At 47.1% G+C, this 24762-nt stretch overlaps 1 protein-coding gene across 1 annotated transcript in view; it reads right to left on the reverse strand.

Moving 5' to 3' along the window:
• KCTD19 (potassium channel tetramerization domain containing 19) overlaps window positions 1–24762 on the reverse strand; it is a 57771-nt gene that overhangs the window by 22229 nt on the left and 10780 nt on the right. Inside the window, exons 6-10 of the mRNA XM_040408954.1 lie at window positions 18658–18880; window positions 11661–11825; window positions 11135–11231; window positions 7180–7322; window positions 6138–6221 (exon numbers count right to left, since the gene is read on the reverse strand). Of these exons, the coding sequence (XP_040264888.1) occupies window positions 6138–6221; window positions 7180–7322; window positions 11135–11231; window positions 11661–11825; window positions 18658–18880 (712 nt within the window). The remainder of the gene's footprint in view (window positions 1–6137; window positions 6222–7179; window positions 7323–11134; window positions 11232–11660; window positions 11826–18657; window positions 18881–24762) is intronic.

Genomic DNA, 24762 nt, shown 5'->3' on the forward strand with positions numbered 1-24762 from the left:
TGCGTGCAAAAGCAGTAGGAGAAGGAGATCAAAAACCAAATATTAACAAAGAAAAGCAGAACCAAGGAACACCGCCATCGGGCCGTTAACCATAAGGTCCCACTAGAATAGAACCAACCCCTCCTGCAACAGACAAGAATGGGTGGGAGCTGTGTCCCCCAATGGAAAAGACGAGAAAAAGATTTTACAGGTGAGTTTCACAAAAAATCTCCTTTTCTCGGCCATTCCATTGGGGGACACAGACCATGGGACGTCCTAGAGCAGTCCATGGGGTGGGAAGACCAGCACATCCAGAGGGAAAACGTCCAACGGTTAAACAGGAACCACAGCCTGCAATACCTTGCGCCCTAGGGCAGAATCAGCCGACGCCAAAGAGTGCAGCTGGTAGAACTTTGTAAAGGTATGTAAGGACGACCAGGTGGCCGCCTTACAAAGTTGTGATGTAGAAGCTCGGTTGCGCCTGGCCCAGGAGGCCCCCGCTGGGGGAACCCTACCCCGGGATAGATAGGCCATGGCAATAGTCGACCGAATCCACCGAGCCACAGTGACCTTGGAGGCCGCCAGACCCTTACGAGGCCCCTCAGGAACCACAAAAAGGGAGTTTGAGCGGCGAAAAGGGGCAGTAACCGACAGGTACACCCGTAAAGCACGGACAACATCCAGAGAATGGAGAGCGCGCTCCTTGGGGTTTGCCGGAGCGGGGCAAAAGGATGGCAGGACTATGTCCTCATTAAGGTGGAAGGCGGAGACCATCTTGGGCAAAAAGGAAGGGACAGGGCGCAATACCACCTTGTCCTTGTGGAAGACCAAAAAGGGCTCCTTGGAGGAAAGGGCGGCCAGCTCCGATACCCTCCTGATAGAGGTGATGGCCACCAAAAAGACCACCTTCCAGGTGAGAAAACTCAGGGAAATGTCCCTCAGGGGCTCAAAAGGATCCGCCTGAAGAGAAGACAGAACCAGGTTCAAATCCCAGGGGGGCAGAGGAGGGACATACGGAGGGACCGAATGCGCCACCCTCTGCAGAAAGGTCCTCACCGGACCTAGCAGAGCCAGAGAGCGCTGAAAGAAAATGGCCAGAGCGGAGACCTGACCCTTCAGAGAGCTCAGGGACATTCCCATCTCCAGACCCGACTGGAGAAAGGAGATGACCACCGAAACGGAGAAATGAAGGGGAAAAGGCAAGAGAGGCCTTCCAGGTACGATAGTATATCCGGGAGGAAGCTGGTTTCCTGGCTTTGATCATGGTTTTCACGACAGAGTCCGAGAAGCCCTTCTTCTTCAAGATGGTGGTCTCAACAGCCACGCCGTTAAACAAAGTGGTTGTAAATTCTGGTGTGAGAGGTCCTTGAGACAGTAGGTCCTCCCTGAGAGGAAGAAGCCACGGAATGTCCGCCACCGTCCGAGTGACCTCCGAGAACCAGGCGCTGTGAGGCCAATCGGGGGCGATGAGGATGGTCGGGATTCCTTCTGCCGCGACCCTGCGAAGAACCTTTGGAAGTAGAGGCAATGGTGGGAAGACATAGAGGAGTGCGAAGTCTTGCCACAGAGACACCAGAGCGTCCACCAGAGACATCCCGAGCTCGGGCCAGGAACATGGGAACCTTGTTGTTAAGCCTGGAGGCCATCACGTCCACGTCCGGGCGGCCCCAACGGCGACAGAGGTCCTCAAATACGTCCGGATGCAGAGACCACTCTCCCGGATCCACCCTGTTGCGGCTGAGAAAATCCGCCGTCCAGTTTTCGACCCCTGGGATGAATACTGCAGACAATATTGGAAAGTGAGCCTCCGCCCACTGGAGGATCCTCTTCACCTCCTGCATCACCGGCCGGTTGCGGGTTCCGCCATGATGATTGATGTAGACCATGGCTGTGGCATTGTCCGACTGGATCCTTACCGGGACACCCGTTAGGAGGGGGGTCCAATGAGCCAGAGAAAGGAAAATTTCTCTGAGCTCCAATATGTTGATCGGAAGACGGGCTTCCACTTCTGACCACACCCCCTGAACCGTCCGAGCCTGGAGAACGCCGCCCCAACCCAGGAGACTGGCATTGGTGGTGACTACTGTCCACGAGATTGGGAGGAAGGATTTTCCCGAAGTCAGATTCTGAGGGGACAGCCACCATGGGAGTTCCATGCGAACTCGAGGAGGAAGGCGGATCCGAGAGTCCAGACCCCTCGATGTCCTGTCCCAGAAGGACAGGATCACCTGCTGCAGAGGCCGAGTGTGAAACTGGGCAAAGGGGACTGCCTTGAATGAGGCCACCATAAGTTCCAGAACCTGCATGCACTCCCGGATGGAGAGACATGGGGAATGTAGAAGGCGAGACACCGACTCCCGTATCCTTGAGAACTTGCAATCCGGGAGGAACACCCGGGCTGCAGTAGTGTTCATAATCATCCCCAGGAAGGTCACCCTCTGGGAAGGATGGAGAGAGGACTTCGGGAAGTTGATCAGCCAGTCGAACTGTTGCAGAGTCTGAACAGTGATCCTGACGCTGTCTTCGGCCTGGGGACGAGAGGGAGCCTTTATCAGAATGTCGTCCAGGTAGGGCAGCAGAGATATGCCCCTGGTACAGAGAAGCGCCATGATTGGCGCCAAGATCTTTGTGAATACCCGCAGGGCTGTCGCCAACGGTCGCCAATGGCGAAGCGCAGGAACCTGTGGTGAGATTCTGCGATAGGTACATGCAGATAGGCGTCTCGGATGTCCACCGACGCGAGGAACTCCCCTGGAAGAAGAGAAGCAATAACGGAGCGGAGGGATTCCATCCGGAACCTCCGCACCCGCAGGGACTTGTTTAACAGCTTCAGGTCTAGGACCGGACGCACTGATCCCTCCTTCTTTGGCACTACAAAGAGATTTGAGTAGAAACCTGCCCCCTGTTCCTCCAGCGGAACTGGGACAACTACTCCCCTGACCAGAAGGGAAGAAACCGCTTGTAAAAGGGCTGAGGCTTGGGCCGGATGCCCCGGAACACGAGACTGAAAGAAACGTTCCGGATATCTGGAAACAAATTCTATCTTGTAACCGGAAGTTACAATTTCCAGGGCCCAGGCGTCTTGAACGTGAGCTCTCCAGACATGCTGAAAGGAGAGCAGACGGCCCCCCACCGCAAGCGGTGGGGGCGCCCCTTCAGGCGGAGGACTGCTTGGGAACCGCGGGGCGGGCAGAACTCCCCTGGAACTGTGCCTACGGGCGCCAGGAAGGTTGAGGCTTAAATGAAGGCTTCTTGCGGGAGTCTTGAGAGCCGCCGGAGGAGGGGGCTGTCGCAGACCTGGAGGAGGAGAAGAACCGAAAGGACTGGTTTCTAGAGCCAGAGGGGCGAGCTCTGAAGGCGCGCTTGGATCTAGATTGGGGCAGGTGTGTACTCTTGCCCCCCGTAGCGTCAGAGATAATCTCATCCAGCTTAGCACCGAAAAGCCTGGAGCCCTCAAAGGGGAGGTTAGCGAGGGAGCTCTTGGAGGAAGCGTCGGCATCCCAGACCTTCAACCAGACCTCCCTGCGCTGCGTGACCGAGAGGGCCGAAATCCGCGCAAAGAGAGTGCTGACGTCCAATGAGGCCTCACAGAGGAATGTTGTCGCCTGGGACATCTGGAGGATGAAGTTTAGGGTGTCCGCAGAGGCATCCTGCTCCGCGAGGTCCTGATGATGGCGCTGCAACCACACCGAAAGCGCCCTGGCTACCCAGGCCGAGGCGAACGCGAGCCGCAGACCTGTGGCCGTCAGAGAGAAGATGGCTTTGGAAAGAGAGTTTAAACGCCTGTCAACGGAGTCCTGTAGGGAGGACCCGTCCAGGACTGGTATTGCCGTATTCTTAGCCAATCTGGCCACCGGCGGGTCAACCTTAGGAGGAGAAGACCACTGCTGCACGTTATCTGCCGGGAAAGGTTAAAGAGTATCCATGCGCCATGTAGCAGAAAAACGGTGATTAGGGCGTTCCCAACCCTTAGAAATGACCTTGGCGAACTCGCCATGAATGGGGTATGTGACAGCCTCTGGTTTTCTGCAGTGGAAGAGGGGGAATTCCTGGCTACTAGTAGAAGGAGGTTCCCCCTGGATGTCAAAGGTGTCACGTACCGCCGTGACCAAGTCTGCCACCATGGTGGAGAGCTTAGGTGAAGGTTCCGGCTCCGTGTCCTCGTCCGAGCCGGACAGGCACCGCAGGCGGAGGATCAGTGGCCGCCATGCGTTCCATAAAGGCCATGGCCGCCCGCGATACTTGGGCCAAGTCCGCGGCCGCCCTAGCTATGGCAGAGGCCCAAGAGGGCTCCGCGGGCTCCGAAGGGACGGAGGAGGAACTGGGCTGGTTTGGTGGAGGGGGAGGAGGCGGTGGATGATCCTGTCTCGAGGCAAGGCAAGAGTCACAGGAGCCTGTAACCGATAGTAGCAAGCAGCAGACCTTACAGGATCCCAGTGGGACCTGAAGTGTCGCTTTCGATTTTTGGGAGGCCCCAGGTCTTGGCATGATGGCGGCAATCCCGGAGTCAGGGTCTCCTAAAGTTTTGCAGAACACTATCAGTCCTACCGTGACCTGTGAGGAGCTGGAGTAGCAGTCAAGCGTGGAGAGGCGCTGATGCAAAGCGGAAGCGTCGGAGCTGACGCGATAGGCTCCGCCCCCCAGTCGCGTCCCAGAAATCGCGGCAAAAAAATCCCACGCGCGGGAATATGAAAAAAGACAGACCCCGGCTCCGAAAATGGCGCCCACCGCCAGGATACAGGGGGCAAGAAGGAATCCCTCCTCCCTCTCAACCAGCCGGCCCTCTCACATGTAAGCCCTAAACAATCGTGTCACAGTGTGAGCACGGGGTGAGGGGGAGCTGCAGGAGAGCCGATGTACTTATCAGAGTCCTGCAGTCTTCACCCTCTGTTCCGGACCAGCATGGGGTCACCTCTTCAGTCATCTGGCACAAGGAGTGGCAGTGCACTGGATAGAGGGCAGGACTAGGTGACCCCGGATCTGGTACATTTGTAAAAGAAACCGCAGCACTCTCCAGTCTTGATTCTTTCAAAAATTTATTCACCAACACTTTGCGACGTTTCTACCTGTGTGGTCTTTCTCAAGCAACGGATCTGGTAGGCCACCGGAGCTGCAGGTCGAGCCAGGTTCCACTTATCTTCTGGGGGGAAGAGGAGGTAGCCGGGGACGGCCATTCGACCCCGGCGCTCGCTCCACTGAGAGACCAGGGACGCACCATGCGACCCTGCGTCCTCTGTTTAGAAAAAAACAAACAGGAGAAGAAAAAACTACAGGGACAACCCTGCAGGAGCAGGAGTGTCACCTCCTTATCCGACACTAAGCTAAAACTGAGGTCCTCCTGTTGGAGCATAGGGGTATAGCCAGTGGAGGAGGAGCTGTTTTTTATTATTTGCATAGTGTCTCCTCCTAGTGGTGGCCTAAGCTATACCCATGGTCTGTGTCCCCCAATGGAATGGGCGAGAAATGAGTTTTATCAAAACAGAACTCCGGAAAATAAAACAATGACCTTTTCGGCAGTAATTGCATCATGACAGCGGAACGCCTACCTCTCCTGTTATATACTTAAGGCCCCTTTACACTGGCCGAACATTGGTCAGAAAATTGCTAACAAGTGTTCGTAGCATTGCTCATTAGCGATTATCTGCCAATGTAAAGGTTCTGGCGATTACCCGATGAACAAAAGAAAACATGAACGTTTCCGCGGTCACCTAAATAGTTGTTTGCCAGCAGCAGATTGTGGCGTCTAAACAGCGATCTGCTGCCAGTAAACAATGATTCGATATGGCGAACAATGGCAGAGAGAGCTTCTCCCCATACTGTGGAGGAGATAGCTCCCGACAATCATCTGCTACATCTAGTAATGTAAAGGGGCCTTAAGTATCAGCCTGGGCTACTCTTACAGGAATGCCATGGCCTCGTCCCTGCACATCAATGTTCATATGCCTGCAGATATGTCTGGAACTGCAGGTCAACAAATGGATGAGTGTGACTGAGCACCAGCACACTCATACGGACATTACTGTACCAAATACTACAGGGAAATGACAATGCCTCTTCACTCTGCTGATCAGCTGATGCCAAGTACAAGCCATCAATGTAGTATCTGGGAATATCTGGTGGTTACCTTTGGATACAGATGAAATAAATGTCCCTATTACCTGTAAGCCTTGCACTCATATAGAGCTTTCACAAGGGATGGGATTTGAAACTCTGTTACTTCCTGACAAAGAATGTCCCATTCTCTGCAAAGAAAGGAACAGCCATGAATAATACAACTGATTCATGACACATTTAGTGTGAAAGTAAAAGACATTGATGCTAACCAGGGCAGACAACCTCATGTTTTAAAAAAACTTGAGAAATTAAAACATTTAGTAGTTCATGATATGGGTACCATATTTTTCGAACTATAAGACACTTTTCCCCCCCAAAAGTGAGAGAAAGTGGAAGTGCGCCTTATAGCCCGAATGTTAATGACCGATTCCATTATGGAAACGTTAATTAGCATGTGGAAGGAGAAGGGAGCGGTGAGGGAAGCGCTGTGCTGGCTGTACTCACCCTCCCTGGTCTTCTTCCAGTGCACTGTGCCCTGACTGTGTACTGCATCAGGATGTAGTGAATATATCGCACAGCTGCACATTTCATAGTTCATGATATGGGTACCATATTTTCAGACTATAAGATGCTTTTTTTCCTCCAAAAGTGAGGGAAAGTGGCAGTGCGCCTTGTAGTCCGAATGACCGATTCCTACAAGTGCTCCTTAAGGAATCATTCTTTATCAGTAAATATATTTACTGCAATGGTCACCTGTGGTCAACATTTTTTTGCGTTTTTTTTTATGGGGAAGGAAAAAAATCTGCCTCAAAACATTTACAAAGTTTTCAAACGTCTCCACTCTTTAGTTTACTGCATCAAAATGGCAACTGTAAATTGGGTCTTTGTACATGTGCATTCATTTTCCACAGTATACAGAACACCAGGCAATGGCACTAAACACTGCCATCTAGTGATGATTGCTAAATCACAGCACATTTCAGAATGAACAATCAAGGACATAAAGTTCTCCTGTGGGAGTTTTACTAGACGTATTATGAGATGGTTGTGCTTAATGCTGCCATTTTGTGCGTACATTTTCTTTTGTGTAACAAAAAAAAAAAAATACAAAAGAGTAGGAGTCAGCACGGAGCTCTTTTTACTTACATGAACTCGGATGGAAGGTGGAGGCTTCCCAGTCTCAGGAAGTTCAGGATGTGTCTAAACATCTCTCCATCGCCATTCACTAACAAGGAGAAGCCGCAAGTGATCCAACATGCTTTCCTGGAGTTGGCAAGCAGCTCAGGATACTGGACAGACAGATGAAAAGTGCTAAATTTATTATATCTCACCTTTAAATTCTTAACTCTTCTCATTTACATAGAAACATAGAAGACTGGCAGTGGAAAAAGACCACACAGTCCATCTAGTCATTAGGTAGTTATCTTGGGATAGACATGTGTTTATCCCAGGCAGGTTTAAATTCACTTACTCTCGATTTCCCATCCATAGCTGCTGGAAATTTGTTCAAAACCTGAACTACTCTTTCAGGTTCAACAATATTTTCTGACATTGGTTCTGATCTCCCTCCCAACTAATTTTAGATCGTGTCCCCTTGCTCTTGTGGTGGTTTTTTATTAAAAACTCTTCCCTCCTAAAGCTTATTTATGCATATTTAAAGGTTTCGATCATGTCTTCTGAAGCTTTCCAGGCCTGCCATGGTAAGCTTACTGCTGAACTGTGCACGAGGCATGGCTCAGCAGAGAGCGCAGTATAATGCCACCAGCGGTGCACCACCAATGAGGCCAGGTGAGGCGATCGCCTCAGGCAGCACCAGGTAGGGGCCATAGGCAGCAGAAAGTTTTCGCCATAGGCAGCAGAAAGGCTATGTTCATCCCTGAATGCGACTCAAAGGCCTCATTGCACACGGCCGTTGTTTTGGTCCACATCCAATCCGCAGTTTTTGCGGCTTGAATGTGGACCCATTCACTTAAATGGGGCCAGAAAAGAAGCGGACAGCACTCAGTGTGCTGTCCGCATATGCTGCTCCGTTCCGTGGTCCGCAAAAAAAATATAACCTGTCCTATTCTTGTACGCGTTTTGCGAACAATAATAGGCCATTATATAAATGGCTGTCTGTGCCGTTCCGCATATTTGCGGAACACACACGGACGCCATCCGTGTTTTGCGGATCCGCAATTTGCAGACCGCAAAACACACAACAGTCGTGTGCATGAGGCCTCACTCTAATACATCTATATTAGGGTGAATGGGACAAGGGATCAAAAGATTCCAGATTGTGACCCCCTAAGGGGCTTAAACGTTATTATATGAGTAAAAAAAAGGGGTTAAAACACTTTACTCGGTTGGTCTTCTGAAGCCTGAATGTATCCCCATACATTGCAGACTGCTTAGTCCCATTCAGTTTGAAATCCATCAGACGAGCTTAGATTTGCACTCAGAATTGCACAGAGGGAGGTTACAGACTGAACAGAAATAAGAAGCCTGCAGCCGCAGTCCTATGGAATGCATTAAAACCCCTCCCTGACCACCTCACGTAAATTACTACGTTGGTGGTTTGCACCACCATCTGCGGCTATTCCCCGTTCACGCCAGGTCTAAAAAAAAAGTTGCCGTGTGTTGGGCGGGAAAGGGGACAGATCAGCAGGCCCAGCTCATTCATCATTTTCTATGCCCATTTTAGGCGTAGAAAATGGTCTAAATGTAATCCAGCAAGGAATCTCGCTTACATTTAGACCGGTGCTGAAGTTGGGGTTATTAAGACCGGTGTCTAAAACTCTGGTCTTAATAAATAACCGCTTTAATATTTTGGTAAAATAGCAGGATTCTATATTAACATATCTAAAAGTGAACTATTAGAACTAAAAAATCCCAAATCTGAACAGTTCTGGTGGTTTAGCTCAGTGTCCGCAGTTCACATTCCCGGCGTCGACAACTGGATCGCCGACTTCCTCAGCCGGGAGCGTCTCGATCCCGGAGTGGGCTCTTCACCGGCAGGTCTTTCGAGCCATAAGCGAGAGGTTTGGTCGACCAGACATGGATCTCATGGCCTACTGCTTCAACAACAAGGTCGCGAACTACATCGCATGGTCCAGGGACCCCAGGGCCCTGGCATGCGATGTGCTGGTTATTCCGTGGAATCGGTTCATGTTTCCTTACGTGTTCCCGCCTCTTTCTCTCATTCCACGTCTCCTCCGGGAAGATCAGGTCCGAAGGACTGCCCGTCATTCTCGGGACCCCCCCCACTGGCCGTGACGGGTGTGGCACGCGTCTCTAGTCACTGTTATCGCCGACTAACCCTGGCGTCTTCCTCTTCGGGAGGACCTCCTGTCGCAGGGGCCAAACTTCCATCCGAATTTAGGGTCGCTACATTTAACAGCATGGCTGTTGAAGCCGCCGTACTAAAGGCTCGGGGTTTCTCGGAGGCGGTGGTCTAGACCATGATTCGGGTCTACCACCAGACTTGGAAGTCCTACTTCAGTTGGTGCAAGCGGCATCAGCTGTCTCCCGTTCAGTTCTCCTTGCCGCGTCTCTTGTCTTTTCTGCAGGCAGGCATGGAATTGGGGCCGGCTCTCAGCTCCCTCAAAGGGCAAGTTTCAGCTCTCTCCATTCTTTTTCAGAGGAATTTAGCTTCGCTTTCAGACTTTTCTGCAGAAGGTGGCGCATGCTGCTCCCCCTTTCCATCCTCCGTTGGATCCTTGGGATTTTAATCTAGTGCTTAACGCTCTCCAGTCTTCTCCGTTTGAGCCTTTGCAGCAGGTGTCGCTTTGCTTCCTGTCCTACAAGGTGGCATTTTTGGTGGCTATCACCTCTATCCGTAGGGTATCGGAACTCACGGCTCTGTCATGTCTGTCGCCTTTTCTGGTCTTCCATCAGGATAAGGTAGTCCTTCGTCCTGTTCAGGCCTTTTTTCCAAAGCTGAACCCGGACATACCATAATTTCACCCAGGCAGCACCCCTGATGTTAGTATCGGAGCATCTCATGCTCCAATGCTCTCCCAGGGCAAAGGCTATTTTGTTTACAATAACACACTGCCGGGCGGAAGCTTCCGTCCGGCAGTGTGTTCAGTGATGTCACCGGCTCTGATGGGCGTGCTTTAGCGCTGCCCTAGCCATTTTACAGGTTACGGCAGTGCTAAAGGCCGCCCATCAGTGCCGGTGATGTCACCGGGCTTCCTTGCAGCCCCATGGAGAGCCCGGTACATCACCGGAACTCTGGAAAATGCCTTTGCCCTGCGTGATTTAGCGCAGGGCAAAGGAGAGCATAGGAGCATGAACTGCTCCGATGCTCAAGTCAGGGGGGCTGCCTGTGTGAAAATGGAGGTATGTCCGGGTTCAGCTCTGAACCTGGACAACCCCTTTAATGAGTGTTTATAATGTTAGAGAGCAGAGATAAGGAGTTCGTTTACTCCTCAGATTACAGAAAAGCCAGAAACTCCACAGGCTGCTACTAGAGCATCTTAGTTATGTACAGAAAAAAGGATTCCATATTTTTAATAAAGACTAATTGAAAAAAATATATGATTTTTACCTCAAAATAAGTACAATTCAATAATAAATAAAATTGTTTTTAACTACCGGTATGTTGGTATAAAAAGATTCTTTGCTTTTAAACTATTTTCTTCACAATTTCTGGATTGTTCTGTTGGATTACATGGACAAGTCTTGCCACATAGTCGGCTCCCTGATCTTTCTGTGCATCATGTGAATTCAGTACAGGGCCTCAATAAAGTCTGATGACCTGTGCCTTTGTGATTTTTGGTTTCATGTGTAATAAATGCCTTCTAATTCACTCCTTTACTTTTCTTCGTGGTGTCTTGTGCTGGAATGAACATTGGTGTGCCAATGCTATAAAAAAGGGCGATAATGCAGCTACTGGAGCAAAGAGGCCCAGTATGCATGATAGTTCATGTGTTACACATATGTGTTGTATGTGTGGTCATAACAAGTCATATATAGACATGCTTCATTATGTCCCAAATATTCATATTGGTAAAGGACATCAATAAATTTACTTTACTCATTCCTGAATAGGCAGATTCCTGCAATTTTTTGTAATCCCAGAGGTAAATAATGCAGAACAGTCACTTTATGGCTGTACCTTCAGCAGTGTTTTCAAGTATGTAGCATACCAGTGGCTCCTAACATAGACTCTGACGATCTGATGTTTCGGGAACGCTCTTACATCAGCTGTCCAGCTGTCACCTGGGTAAATATAGATGAATACGTTACATAAAAACAAACCGAGTTTTGCAATGTCGGTTACTTGTAGACAATGTGACGCTGGATGAAGTAATTAGAGCCATGCAAGTGATTTTCTTGCAGTGTATAAATAAGGATCACTTTCATTTAATAGCAGTTTAATGCTTGGGGTCGAATTTCAGCAACCGTCTTCATAAGTCATTCTCACTATACAGAGATAACATCATGATAAAACCATTTCTGATTATAGGGATGGATATGGTGACAATGTGCTCTGCCAATCAGGGAAGCAGTATGATCTGAGACCCAGTACTGAACAGACAAATGGTATTACACTGCACATATTCAGCAGCCATAATGTTGTGATAAAACCCTCATACACATAAGTAATCAATGACAGTAACCAGTCAGAAGTATCTTCTAACTTACACAGTATTCTCCCATCCACCCTGGTCCTAGACTTCAGGTAGGATCTGACAGCTTCTCTCATCGACTGATACACAGCATCTTCTTTGTCCAGAAAAGTGCACAGAGCATAAATCTCTAAAAAGCTTCTGGTCAAAGGAAGTCTGCATGTTCCCATCCAGTTCCTAATATCATAATATATAGGAACAATATTAAAAAAAATGTACCTATATGTTGTGTGTAGAACTAATACTTTAATCTGGCATCTGATGATCCAGAAACTCTCACGTGGGTCATTGTACAATTTACAAGCAGAGAAAACCAATTAGAAAGTTGTGCTCAATTCTTAAAGGGAACCTGTCACCATGTTCTGACATATAAAACCAAATGTATCTTAATGCTTGTTTACCCTGATAGTTCCCAGCGATCGATCCATAATCTTCTCAGGACTAACCTGTCCTATTTTAATCGCCATATAATGCTTTCCTGCCGTTATGCTCATTTGCATAAATAATTCCTTCCCCTCACACCATCATAGCCTATTTCCCTCCCCCTTGACTTTGATTGACAGCCAATTTCTGCCCTCACTGCTTGTAATCTTGTCCGAAATCACACACATGCGCACTTTTTTTTTGAAAGACCAATCAGCTACCTTGGTGTATGTCCCCGCACCCTCACGCCAAGTAAATAAGGAGTGTGCATTACAGTAGCGTTGCAATACTTACGCAATGTAGTTCTTCCCAAAATGAATACTGCACATGCGCAAGATTTTATCTATAGGGGCGTTTCTTAGGCAGAGCTGAGGCGCTTGACTCTGAGAAAATATGACTCTTCTCCGGTCAAGCATGTACGATACGACTCTTGTCTGTTGATTAGCATAAAAGGTGGGAAAGCATTACAGGGCGATAAAAAAGGACAAGTTAGTCCTGAGAAGATTATGGATCGATTGCTGGGAACTATCAGGGTAAACAAGCATTAAGGTACATTTGGTTTTATATGTCAGAACATAGTGACAGGTTCCTTTTAAGGTGTCCTTCTTCACAGTTTAGTTTTTATAGTTTTCAGTGACTGTCCAATACCTAGAATATCTGATAAAACAGCATTAAAACGAACCTTTCACCTGGATTTCACTTAATAAACTATCAAAAGTACCTTATAGATCATCCTCATTGTGTTAGCACACGGTCTTGTCCCGCTTTTCTGGCATGTATATGCATGGAAAAATCGCTTTATAAAGTACTCTTCTCCAGCTCCACAAGTCACGGTAGAAGTCAAGGGGATAGCCCTTCCCTCACTCCAGGCTGCAACTCCCCTGCCCTAACCCCGCCTCTAAGCAGTGTAATTGACACCCGGCTCAGTCGCCGGGACCGCGCTTGTACAGGCGGCGCATGCGCCGTCGGACTCAAGCGCGATCCTGTAACTGAATCGCGCATGCGCCATCCCCGATGCCTGCCTGTCTTCTCTTCCTCACGCGCGATTCAGTTACAGGATCGCGTTTGAGTCCGAGGGCGCATGCGCCGCCTGTACAAGCGCGGTCCCAGCGACTGAGCCGGGTGTCAATTACACTGCTTAGAGGCGGTGTTAGGGCAGGGGAGTTACAGCCTGGAGTGAGGGAAGGGCTACCCCCTTGACTTCTACTGTGACTTGTGGAGCTGGAGAAGAGTACTTTATAAAGCGATTTTTCCATGCATATACATGCCAGAAAAGCGGGACAAGACTGTGTGCTAACACAATAAAGGATGATCTATAAGGTACTTTTGATAGTTTGTAAAATAAAGGGATCCGCTCACCTCTATTTCCCTCAGGATAGGTGCTATCAAATCCAAAATTTGAGTCACCCCTCAAAAGTTTCGGATAAATGTATAAAAAGAATGGATTGGTCACTCTTATATGGAAATACAGGATGTTTTATTTAGTATACATATTAAAATGGATAAGAATAAAAGAATAATAAAATATACATAAAAATCTTCTATAGACTATTCAGCACAATATCATATGTCTGTTCTCTTTCCAACTATCATGAATTCATTTGATAAAAAGGCAGCAACTTTGAGATAGGTACTGATAGTGTCAAATGCCTCTCTCTGCCTCCACCCAGACTGATACAGTCTTAGATGTGAAAAAAAAAAAGGCAGGTTTTATTTAGAGAGACAAATTGGCGCAGACAGTGTCCATCTGGTGAATTGACAATATATCAAATTGATAAAAATAACATAACATCCGATATTTGGTTTAAAATACAATTCAACCATACAATGAGCCAGTCTCTGGATGTTAAGTCTTTTCTTATATCTGACAAATATATCCAAAGGTCTGTGTTTAAACAAAGGGGATTCCGACTTTTTGTAAATAAGTGGTGTATTATATCAGCTTTCCATCTACTATTTCTCCCAATGCTTTAGCGTATAGCTAGGTTGCAGCGGAAAACCTTTGCTGAAGTAACCAGTGCGGTTAGTTTGTATCACAGCGTCTGTATCAGAAAGAGCACTTCAGCCGCCACAGGCTGATACCAAATTGCATCCAACTGCTGACTCCTGTAATATATTAAGATGTGGCCGCAGTGCGGGATATTGCTTCAGTAGCCGAAACAGTTCATTCAGTTGTTGTTAGAAAAGGTAATTCTTATTATTGTACCCACTGTTGTGGGCTTACCTTTACTTGCGCCGTCGGGTGAATCGGGACTTAATTTCGAGCCCTTGCTCCGTTGAATCGGCCGGCGTCCCGGCTATGGAGCCGCTCGGTCCCACGTGTCTCCCGCAGATGGTGTGAGTTCAATATGAGGATCACAAGCCTTTCTCTATTGGCGCTGATGGATGACGTATTGTAGTATTCTAATACTGGATCCAAAAGTTCCTTTTCTTTATAGTGCACTTCATGGAAAATGGGGTATTCATCCAAGGGTATGACGCCAGACGCGTTTCGGGGAGACGCTTCCCCTTCCTCAGTGGCATACCCCCATTCTGTGGATCAGTGAAATTTATACTGGTGCTGGTCTCTACCAAAATCCGGACTGGATCCTAAATTGTCTCTTTCAAGATCGATGTGACATTTTTGGATGTTATTTGCACCCCTGATTTTGGTGCGTTCTTTATCAAGGTGATACATAGATGATGTCTATCCAGGCGGGACGATCTGTTCTTTTCAGCGATACCAATTTGAAGTGTGTGGGACTTTTTGATCACTTTATAAAAAAATTATTGGGTAGTTGAAGTGACAAATAATGGCAAATTGGCAGTTTTATTTATTTTCCCCATTACGCCATTTGCCATTAATATTGTTATATTTTAATAGTATGCGTATTTTCACAGGCAGCGATGCCCATGATGTTTATTTTTTTTATTGTGTAAGTATTTTTAATTTGAGGAAAGGATTTGAACTATTTTTTTAATATTTGCAAAAAATTGTTTTTTACTTTTTTTTAAGTCACCCTGGGTGAAAATAACTGGCAATCATTAGATTGCCTATTGGGTTCATTGATTTCTATATAGACACCATTGAACACTTCATTTGCACTATACCAATACAATGCTGCCACCTAGTGGCCGGTATTGGTATAGTCATCTAATAGGCACTGAGGCCTGCTTGAGGCTTCAGCCTATTAGATCAATGTAACAGGTTCCCCGATCTCATCCGTGGAACGCTGTTACCAAAGCGGAAGAGCGCGACTTCCGCTTCCGGACTGCGCAGATGCCAAGGTCACATTTGACCACGGCATCTGAAAGGGAAAATGTATGCGATCAGCCTTATGGCTGATCGCATATATGTGCCGCGGGACTCTGCTATTTGAAATAGCAGAAACCCAGCGGCTATGGTGCCCGCTGCACGTGCGAGTGGGCGCCATGTTTGGGGACCGGATTTCCGCCCTACAAGTAAGGCGGAGGTCTTTAAAGGGTTAAGGATGGGTGTGATGGTAGCATGTTTAAAACAGGAGGAAAATACACCATTGGTTAGTGATAGGTTAAAGAGATGGGTTAGGGCTGGGATAAACACTGTGGTGAGGTTAGGAATGAGGTGGGATGGGATTGGATCAAGCGCACAGCTGGTGAGATGTGATCTGAAGAGTAGGGTGGACAGTTTTTCTTCTGTAACAATGGAGTAGATGGTTTTGGAGGAATAGGACTGAATAGTTGTGTGGAGGAGCTGCAGGGACTGCAGGCTAAAGCTTTCTCTGAGGTTGTTTGAAGTATGTGGAAAAGTCCTCAGCTGAGATGAGATATGAGCAGCGGGCACCGGGGGATGGAGTAGAGAGCTGAAAGTGTTAAATAGTTGTTTAGGGTTGTTTGACAGGGAAGGTATGAGCAGGGCTGTGGAGTCGGTAGATAAATGGTCCGACTCAGACTCCTCAGTTTTTGGTACTTCCAACTCCGACTCCTCTGTATTTAATATGCAAATGTATTTTATACATTCCTTGAAGGAAATTAATGCAACATACATGTCATTACCACAGAACTACTGGCCAGGAAGCCGCTGCCTTCTCCTTTGTGTGCTGATCTTCTGCTGAAGATAGGGCAGTGGGAGGATCCAGGACGGGAAGGGGCATTTATTTTAAAACATGATTTCCCTAGTAGAATCCCATAGTCATGTTTAAAGTTTAAGCTAACAATCCGAGTTTACAAGTTTTTATAGCCTTAGCTGAATGACAGCAGTTGTTCAAATGGTTTATAGCTTCAGTCTTGAGCTATTGACTATCCATTCCCTTCACTTATACAAGTGTCTCTAGTCCTGCAAAAAACATATTTACTTAATCAGTTATCAGTGAGAGGCTAGGTTAACCATGGGCGTTGCATTCCCTGTAACAGCGAAACACAACACAATGGAAAGTATAAGTATTGCCGCTCCTTAACTGTGCGTTGCGTGCCATATAGTGAAGCATATGAAAAGCATGCGTCTTCATGGTCACTTAACGTGTTCGTTTCGCGGTAACGTGACGCACTGCATGCATTGGCCTTTATTCTTACAGTAGAGAAGTACCGTATTTTTCGCAAAAGTGGGGGAAAAATAGCAGTGCGTCTTATGGGGGGCGAATGCTGCGACCGTCCGGTGAATAGGCTGAGAGGGAGGAGGGGCTGGGCGCCGGCATCTGTTTCTGTAATGGCAGTGGGGCCCGATGCAGTCACTGTATTCTACTACACCGGGCCCCGCTCACTGTAGTATACGGTAATCATATCTAACTTGTGGGTATTGTTAAAGTATTCCAATCATCTTAAATCTAGCGCTGTACTACTTACTACTAACTTATTGGCAGTCAGGAGGCCGGGTGGGCGCTCGTAGCGTAGCTCACTACGTCACGCGCCTGCTCCACCCACTTTATGAATGAAGCAGGCACAGGGCCCTGCTGCCATTACAGAAACAGATGCCGGCCCCCATTCACTACACAGGGACACTGTTATGGGGGATGATCTGTGGATGACACATAAGATAAGATGCTATATATGTGTCATCCACAGATGCCCCCACAATGATCCCCCATAACAGTGCCACCCACAGATGCCCCCATAACAGTGCCACCCACAGATGCCCCATAACAGTGCCACCCACAGATGCCCCCATAACAGTGCCACCCACAGATGCCCCCATAACAGTGCCACCCACAGATGCCCCCATAACAGTGCCATCCACAGATGCCCCCATAACAGTGCCATCCACAGATGCCCCATAATAGTGTCATCCACAGACCACCATTAGTTCAAAACCCACCAAAAGCACACCTTTTGGTTAAAATTTTTTCTTTTCTTATTTTCCTCCTCAAAAACCTAGGTGCATCTTATGGGCAGGTGCGTCTTATAGGGCGAAAAATACGGTAATTAATTATAACTTTTTGTGATTTAAACTCGCTTTTTTTTTTTATTCATATTTAAATCTAGTAGGAGTCGGAGTCGGTTCATTTTTTGCCGACTCCGACTGCAGGCACTCAAAATTGCCTCCGACTCCTCGACTCCGACTCCCCAGCCCTGGGTATGAGAGATGTGACATTGGCCTGTTTTGCAGCAGTGAGTGCGGACTTGAAATTGACTAGGGATTTTTTTTTGAATATGACAAACCACTGAAAACAGAAAAGTGTTATTAGAGTTATTAATAAAGTCTTAGGTCAGGTTCACGCCTCTGTTTACCTGATCCAACAGACTGCTCCAGCAGAGAACAGCCTGCTGGAGATCACCAGATCTGGCCTAGCCGGATACTGCCGTTTACCGCCAGAGCCACTGACTATAATGGAATCGCACCACTTTCTGTCACTCATGCAGCGTTTTTAGTCCTGCCAAATTCTGGCACTTATGACGGAAAACGTCCAGATGCCTCGCTCCCATTATAGTCAATGGGGTCCGGCGGTGAACGATCAGTTAAACAGAGGTATGAACCTACCCTTACAGGACTATATCTGTGGTCAGTATTTATATATTTAGATGTTCATAAATATTAACTTAGGCAGATATTATTTTAAAGGAGTTTTTCTGAGAGTTTGATATTTATGGCTGATTATTAGGATAGGACCATCAATATAAGGGTCCATTCACACGTCCGCAGTGTTTTGCAGATCCGCAAATTTCGGATCCGTAAAAAACACGGACAAGAATAGTACATGTTCTATTTTTATGCAGAGCCGCGGACGGGAAATGCGAATGCAGACAGCACACTGTGTGTTGTCCGCATCTTTTCCGTCCCCATTGAAAATCAATGGGTCCGCACCCGTTCTGCATAATTGCTGAACGGATCCGGACCCAAAGTGCGGACATCTGAATGGAGCCTAAGACTGCAGGTTCCCCAGAAGACAGACTGAAGGGGCTACAGTGCTCTGGTGAATGTCCCATCCTTCTCTGTTGTTTACCAGACACAGCTTTGCACATTTAGTGGTGACTGTGCTTGTATTGCAGCTCATTCGCATTCACATTCACATGACTGGCTGCAATACAAAGTGCAGCTTCTACTACATGTGCTACTAAATGTCTACTATACTGATAGGCCATCAATATCAAAGTCTCAGAAAAGATATGCATACATTGGATTTGTAGGACATACTTTACATGTAGAAAGAGGGTCCCAGTGCCGGTGATATACAGCTTGTTGCCATCTACACTGCTCTCTATGCTCAGCTGGCCTAGAGAAGAGTCTGGGTATTTAGCCAATAACTCCAGTGCCAGGATGTAGAAAGGCTTTGTTGCTTTTTTACGTTCTCCTTTGCTGCCAGCTGAACTGGTACTGGAGAACAGGGCTGTCTCTGGATTACTACCATGTACATATCCTAGAAGCAAATAATTACCGAGATTAGTACTGTTTCTATCATAACCCAAAGCGGATTATTCAGTATTCTATTGTGGAGATTACTATGGAAACATGGCATCCAAAAGGGTTGTGCAGAGATTTATATTGATGACGTATCCTAAGGATAGGTCATCAATATCAGATCAGCTGGAGTCTGACACCAGGCACCCTTGACGATCTGCTCCATATGAATGGAGCGAGTACTTGTCATTACACTGCACTTCCGAGACGATGTGAAGTGTAATTAACAGGAAACAGCCCTCGCATGGAGCGATGCCTCCTTGTCAATCAAGTGAACGGCGAGGGTGCCAGGTGTCAGACCCCCGCTGATCAGATATTGATGACCTATCCTGACGATAGGTCATCAATATAAATCGCTGCACAATCCCTTTAAGTCATGAAATCACGAACAAAAAAACAAGAATAATATAAAGTGACTTACCCAAAGTTTTCTTTTCAGTGCAGAGTGCCTGAAGGAGTCCAGGAATTTCTAGGGAGTTGATTTCAGCTTCCAAAACATCAAACTTTAAAAACTTCGCTGGCAAGAAAAACTTTCCAGTGTGTAAGAAATTTCCTGTAGTATAAACATGCTGTTTATCCTACAGGAAATTTCTTACACATATCTACAGAAAATGCACCAATTCTTCTATATTTTCTACCAAGTGTGATGAAGTGAGACCATTCCAGATGACTCACCACTAGTGTTGAGCGAACTTATGTTTTCAAGTTCGGCATACAAAGTTCGGGTTATCTAAGAATTCAGTTTTGGATTCCGTTACCACGAACCATAAGTTATGGCTACTCAGCTCCTCATGCTCTATAACATGCTGCATGCAGTTCAGATACCATTTTCAATGTGACAGGTTTCCTTTAAAGGGATTCTGTCACCAGGTTTCACCCCTGTCAGCTAAACATATGCTGATGTTCAGGGCCTCATCAGGATTCGTAATGTGGGCTTCTAAATGTGATCCGTAGCCTTATTTTGCTAAAAAACAGGTTTTACTAACCTGTCACTCAAAGAAATAAGGTGCCCAAGGGGATGTCAAGGGATGCAAGGTGCCGGCCGCACCCACCGCCGTTCGTGCCCAGTGCCGCCTTTCCAGACTTCTGCACCGCCTCCTAATCTTCTGTGCCGCCTCTCGCTCTCCCTTCATCCCTCCATCCCCCCTCCTCCCTCCCCCTCCTCCCACTGTAAGATCTTGCGCGTGCGCACAGAGCTCTGCCTGATGCGCCTGTGCGGACTTCTTGATTTGGCTTCTTAAAGTGAAGTGCGCATGCGCCGGCACTTCGCTCAATCCAGGTATGACCTGCACTCTGGCGCCAGCCTCTCAGAGCCCTGTGCGCACGCGCGATATCTAACAGCAGGAGGAGGAGGGAGGGAGAGCGAGAGGCGGCACAGAGGAATAAGAGGCGGTGCAGAAGTCTGGAAAGGCGGCGGTGGGTGCGGCCGGAACCTTGCATCCCTTGACATCCCCTTGGGCACCTTATTGAGTGACAGGTTAGTAAAACCTGTTTTTTAGCAAAATAAGGCTACGGATCACATTTAGAAGCCCACATTACGAATCCTGATGAGGCCCTGAACATCAGCATATGTTTAGCTGACAGGGGTGAAACCTGGTGACAGAATTCCTTTAAGGGCATGGATACGGTGGTCAGATTGTGCAGCAATTCTATGGCTAAATCTGTGATGAAATCTTGCCAAAATCTGCATGTGCTACATGAGGATTTGCCATGGCTGTGAATCTATAACAAATTCCACCCTATGGAATGCAAAGGGGGAAATTCTCATAAAAATTTGCAGCATAAATTGACATGATGCGGATTTAAAGTACTCACCACAGGTGAATTTCAGCTCCTTATTTTTCTGCAGTATGTGACTGACATTTCTGGGACTATGATATACTGCCGATTTTCTGCCCGAACACAAGTGACTGGGAGCTGAACTGCAGTAACCCAGCACAGCTACTTCACTTTGAATGGCGCTGTTCAAAATGATAGCTCCAGCACCGGCGGGTGCAGGGAACAGAAGATCGGCTGGGTTGCCAGGTGATGGACCCCCACCGATCCCATGCTGATAAACTATCCTGAGATTAGGTATCAATACCTGAAGTACATAAACATCTTTAATGGGGAAAAATCTTAAAGTGGTTGACCACTTTCTGATTATCGTTGACCAATGTGATTGTCAAATGATTATATGGCCCTTACTGATATAGCCTTTATTGAAATTCTGCACCATTTTCGATATTTCATAAGTTATGCCTCTTGTTTACAAAATCTTTTGTGCTGTCCACATAGAGGTCCTGTCAGTGAAGTGCAGATGGCAGGTGCCGTGTATTTGAAAGGAGGAGACATCACATGGAGGTGATTTCCCGGGTCATCAGTGGCCATTTTATGGACAGGACCTCTGTGTGGACAGCATAATAGACTTTGTAAACAAGGGGGCATTCCCAATATTCAAAATGGTGTAAAATTTCAACAAAGACTGTATTAGTACTACATTGGTCAACAGTAACCAGAAAGTGGCCTACCCCTTTAATGGATATGGACGCCTCTGACAAGAAAAAAATTATTAGTTGAAAACTCCTTTAAAGGGAACCCGTGACCATAAAATGTAATGTAATCTGCAGGCAGCATGTTATAAAGCCGGAGGAGCTGGGAAGATTAATATATAGTTTTAAAGAAATAGATTTGGTATAAGCTGTATTTTATGCAACTAAATTCCTGCTCATCCTGGGCTTTGAAGTCAAGGAGGCGGTCCGACTCCGACTCCTCAGTATTTGGTACTTCCGACTCCCCGACTTTGACCCCTCTGTATTTAATATGCAAATGTATTTTATACATTCCTTGAAGGAAAGAAAGGCAACATACATGTCATTACCACAGAACTACTGGCTAGGAAGCCGCTGCCTTCTCCTTTGTGTGCTGATCTTCTGCTGAAGATAGGGCAGTGGGAGGATCCAGGACGGGAAGGGGCATTTATTTTAAAACATGATTTCCCTAGTAGAATCCCATAGTCATGTTTAAAGTTTAAGCTAACAATCCGAGTTTACAAGTTTTTATAGCCTTAGCTGAATGACAGAAGTTTTTCAAATGGTTTACAGCTTCAGTCTTGAACTATTGGCTATCCATTCCCTTCACTTATACAAGTGTCTAGTCCTGCAAAAAACATATTTACTTAAAGGGAACCTGTCACAGGGATTTTGTGTACAGAGCTGAGGACATGGGTTGCTAGATGGCCACTAGCATATCCGCAATATCCAGTCCCCATAGCTCTGTGTGCTTTTATTGCGTCAAAAAAACGATTTTATACATATGCAAATTACCCTGAGATGAGTCCTGTCCCTGACTCATCTCACATACAGGACTCATCTCAGGTTAATTTGCATATGTATTAAATCGGTTTTATTACACAATAAAAGCACACAGAGCTATCGGGACTGGGCATTGCGGATGTGCTAGCGGCCATCTAGCAACCCATGTCCTCAGCTCTATACACAAAATCCCGGCGACAGGTTCCCTTTAATCAGTTATCAGTGAGAGGCTAGATTAATAATGGGCGTTGCGTTCCCTGTAACAGCGGAACACAACACAATGGAAAGTATAAGTATTGCCGCTCCTTAACTGTGCGTTGCGTGCCATATAGTGAAGCATATGAAAAGCATGCTTCTTCATGGTCACTTAACGTGTTCGTTTTGCGGTAACGTGACGCACTGCATGCATTGGCCTTTATTCTTACAGTAGAGAAGTACCGTATTTTTCGTAAAAGTGGGGGAAAATAGCAGTGCGTCTTATGAGGGCGAATGCTGCGACCGTCCGGTGAATAGGCTGAGAGGGAGGAGGGGCTGGGGGCCGGCATCTGTTTCTGTAATGGCAGCGGGGCCCGGTGCAGTCACTGTATTCTACTACACCGGGCCCCGCTCACTGTAGTATACGGTAATCATATCTAACTTGTGGGTATTGTTAAAGTATTCCAATCATCTTAAATCTAGCGCTGTACTACTTACTACTAACTTATTGGCAGTCAGGAGGCCGGGTGGGTGCTCGTAGCGTAGCTCACTAAGTCACGCGCCTGCTCCGCCCACTGAATGAATGAAGCAGGCACCGGGCCCAGCTGCCATTACAGAAACAGATGCCGGCCCACATTCACTACACAGGGACACTGTTATGGGGGATGATCTGTGGATGACACATAAGATAAGATGCTATATATGTGTCATCCACAGATGCCCCCACAATGATCCCCCATAACAGTGCCATCCACATATGCTCCCATAACAGTGCCATCCACAGATGTCCCCATAACAGTGCCATCCACAGATGCCCCCATAACAGTGCCATCCACAGATGCCCCCATAACAGTGCCATCCACAGATGCCCCCATAACAGTGCCATCCACAGATGCCCCCATAACAGTGCCATCCACAGATGCCCCCATAACAGTGCCATCCACAGATGCCCCGTTAACAGTGCCATCCACAGATGCCCCCATAACAGTGCCATCCACAGATGCCCCCATAACAGTGCCATCCACAGATGCCCCCATAACAGTGCCATCCACAGATGCCCCCATAGAATACGGTAATTAATTATAACTTTTGGTGAATTGGGACATTTAAACTTGCTTTTTTTTTTTTTAATTATTCCAATTTAAATCTAGTAGGAGTCGGAGTCGGTTCATTTTTTGCCGACTCTGACTCCTCGACTCCGACTCCACAGCCCTGCTGTGTATACAGAGGTAGCTGTCAATTACGGATAGGACCGCCTTCCTGACTTCAGAGCACAGAATGAGCAAACAAGTTTTACTGAATATTTACCTATGAAACTACAAATCAATCTGCTCAGCTCCTCCTTCTCTAAAACATGCTGCCTGCAGCTCAGACACCATGTTCAACTTGACAGGTTCCCTATAAAGGACACCTTTAACATGGAAATGCACTGCAATCTTCATTCATGTTCAGACCCTCCTAATATTTAGATTACAGCCTGCTCCTAGTTTCAGACATTTCTCATATGGATGAGTTCCTACCAGTAATACTTGCTGGGGGTAGGTCTGTGTGTCCAGGATGCTGCTGTCTTCATTAGCTGTCATGTATCAGCACAGCTTCATTTCTGGACTGATTTCTCCTTCTACAGCTCACAAGGGATCTCCACACACTTGTACTGACAATCACTAATGCTAAGGAGTGTGTAATACCCCACCCCCACCTTGTGTACTGCCTTGTGTGCACTTTCCTCCTGTGTCTATGGAGCCCTGCTTGTAGGCTTTCCTCCTCTCCACACTCTGATCTGCCATGTACAACATCCTCCCCTCCCCACTGTTATCTCTAAGGGCTCTTTCACACGAGCGGATGCCGTGCGTGCAATCCGCTGCGTGAAAGACAGCCAGGCCCCGTTCTGGACAGAAGAGACACGGAGCATTAACATGATTGATAATGCTCCGTGCCTCTCTGTGACCTTTTTACTACAAAATCACAGTGAGATAAAGTTGTCACCGTAATTTTGTAGTAAAAAGATCACAGAGAGGGACAGAGCATTATGAATCTGCTGTCCAGAGCGGGGCTTGGCTGTCTTTCACGCAGCGCATTCCACGCACGGCATCCACTCCTGTGAAAGAGCCCTAACACTGAAAGCAGACATAACCACAGGCCCAAAAAGGCCCCTAAACAAAGAAATGGGTGGGAGATGTGTCCCCCAATGATCGGAAGAGAAACAGATTTTACGGTAAGTACAAAAATCTAGTTTTCTCGTGCTAAGATCTAAGTCAGACACTGGAGCACTGCCAAATATGTAAAGGAATTAAAAACATTTTATGAAAACAATATAGAATGTTACTAAATTTTGCATTTAGGAATCAAATAA

This window comes from Bufo bufo, chromosome 10 (genome assembly GCF_905171765.1).
Source record: "Bufo bufo chromosome 10, aBufBuf1.1, whole genome shotgun sequence".
NCBI classification, from domain to species: Eukaryota; Metazoa; Chordata; class Amphibia; order Anura; family Bufonidae; genus Bufo; species Bufo bufo.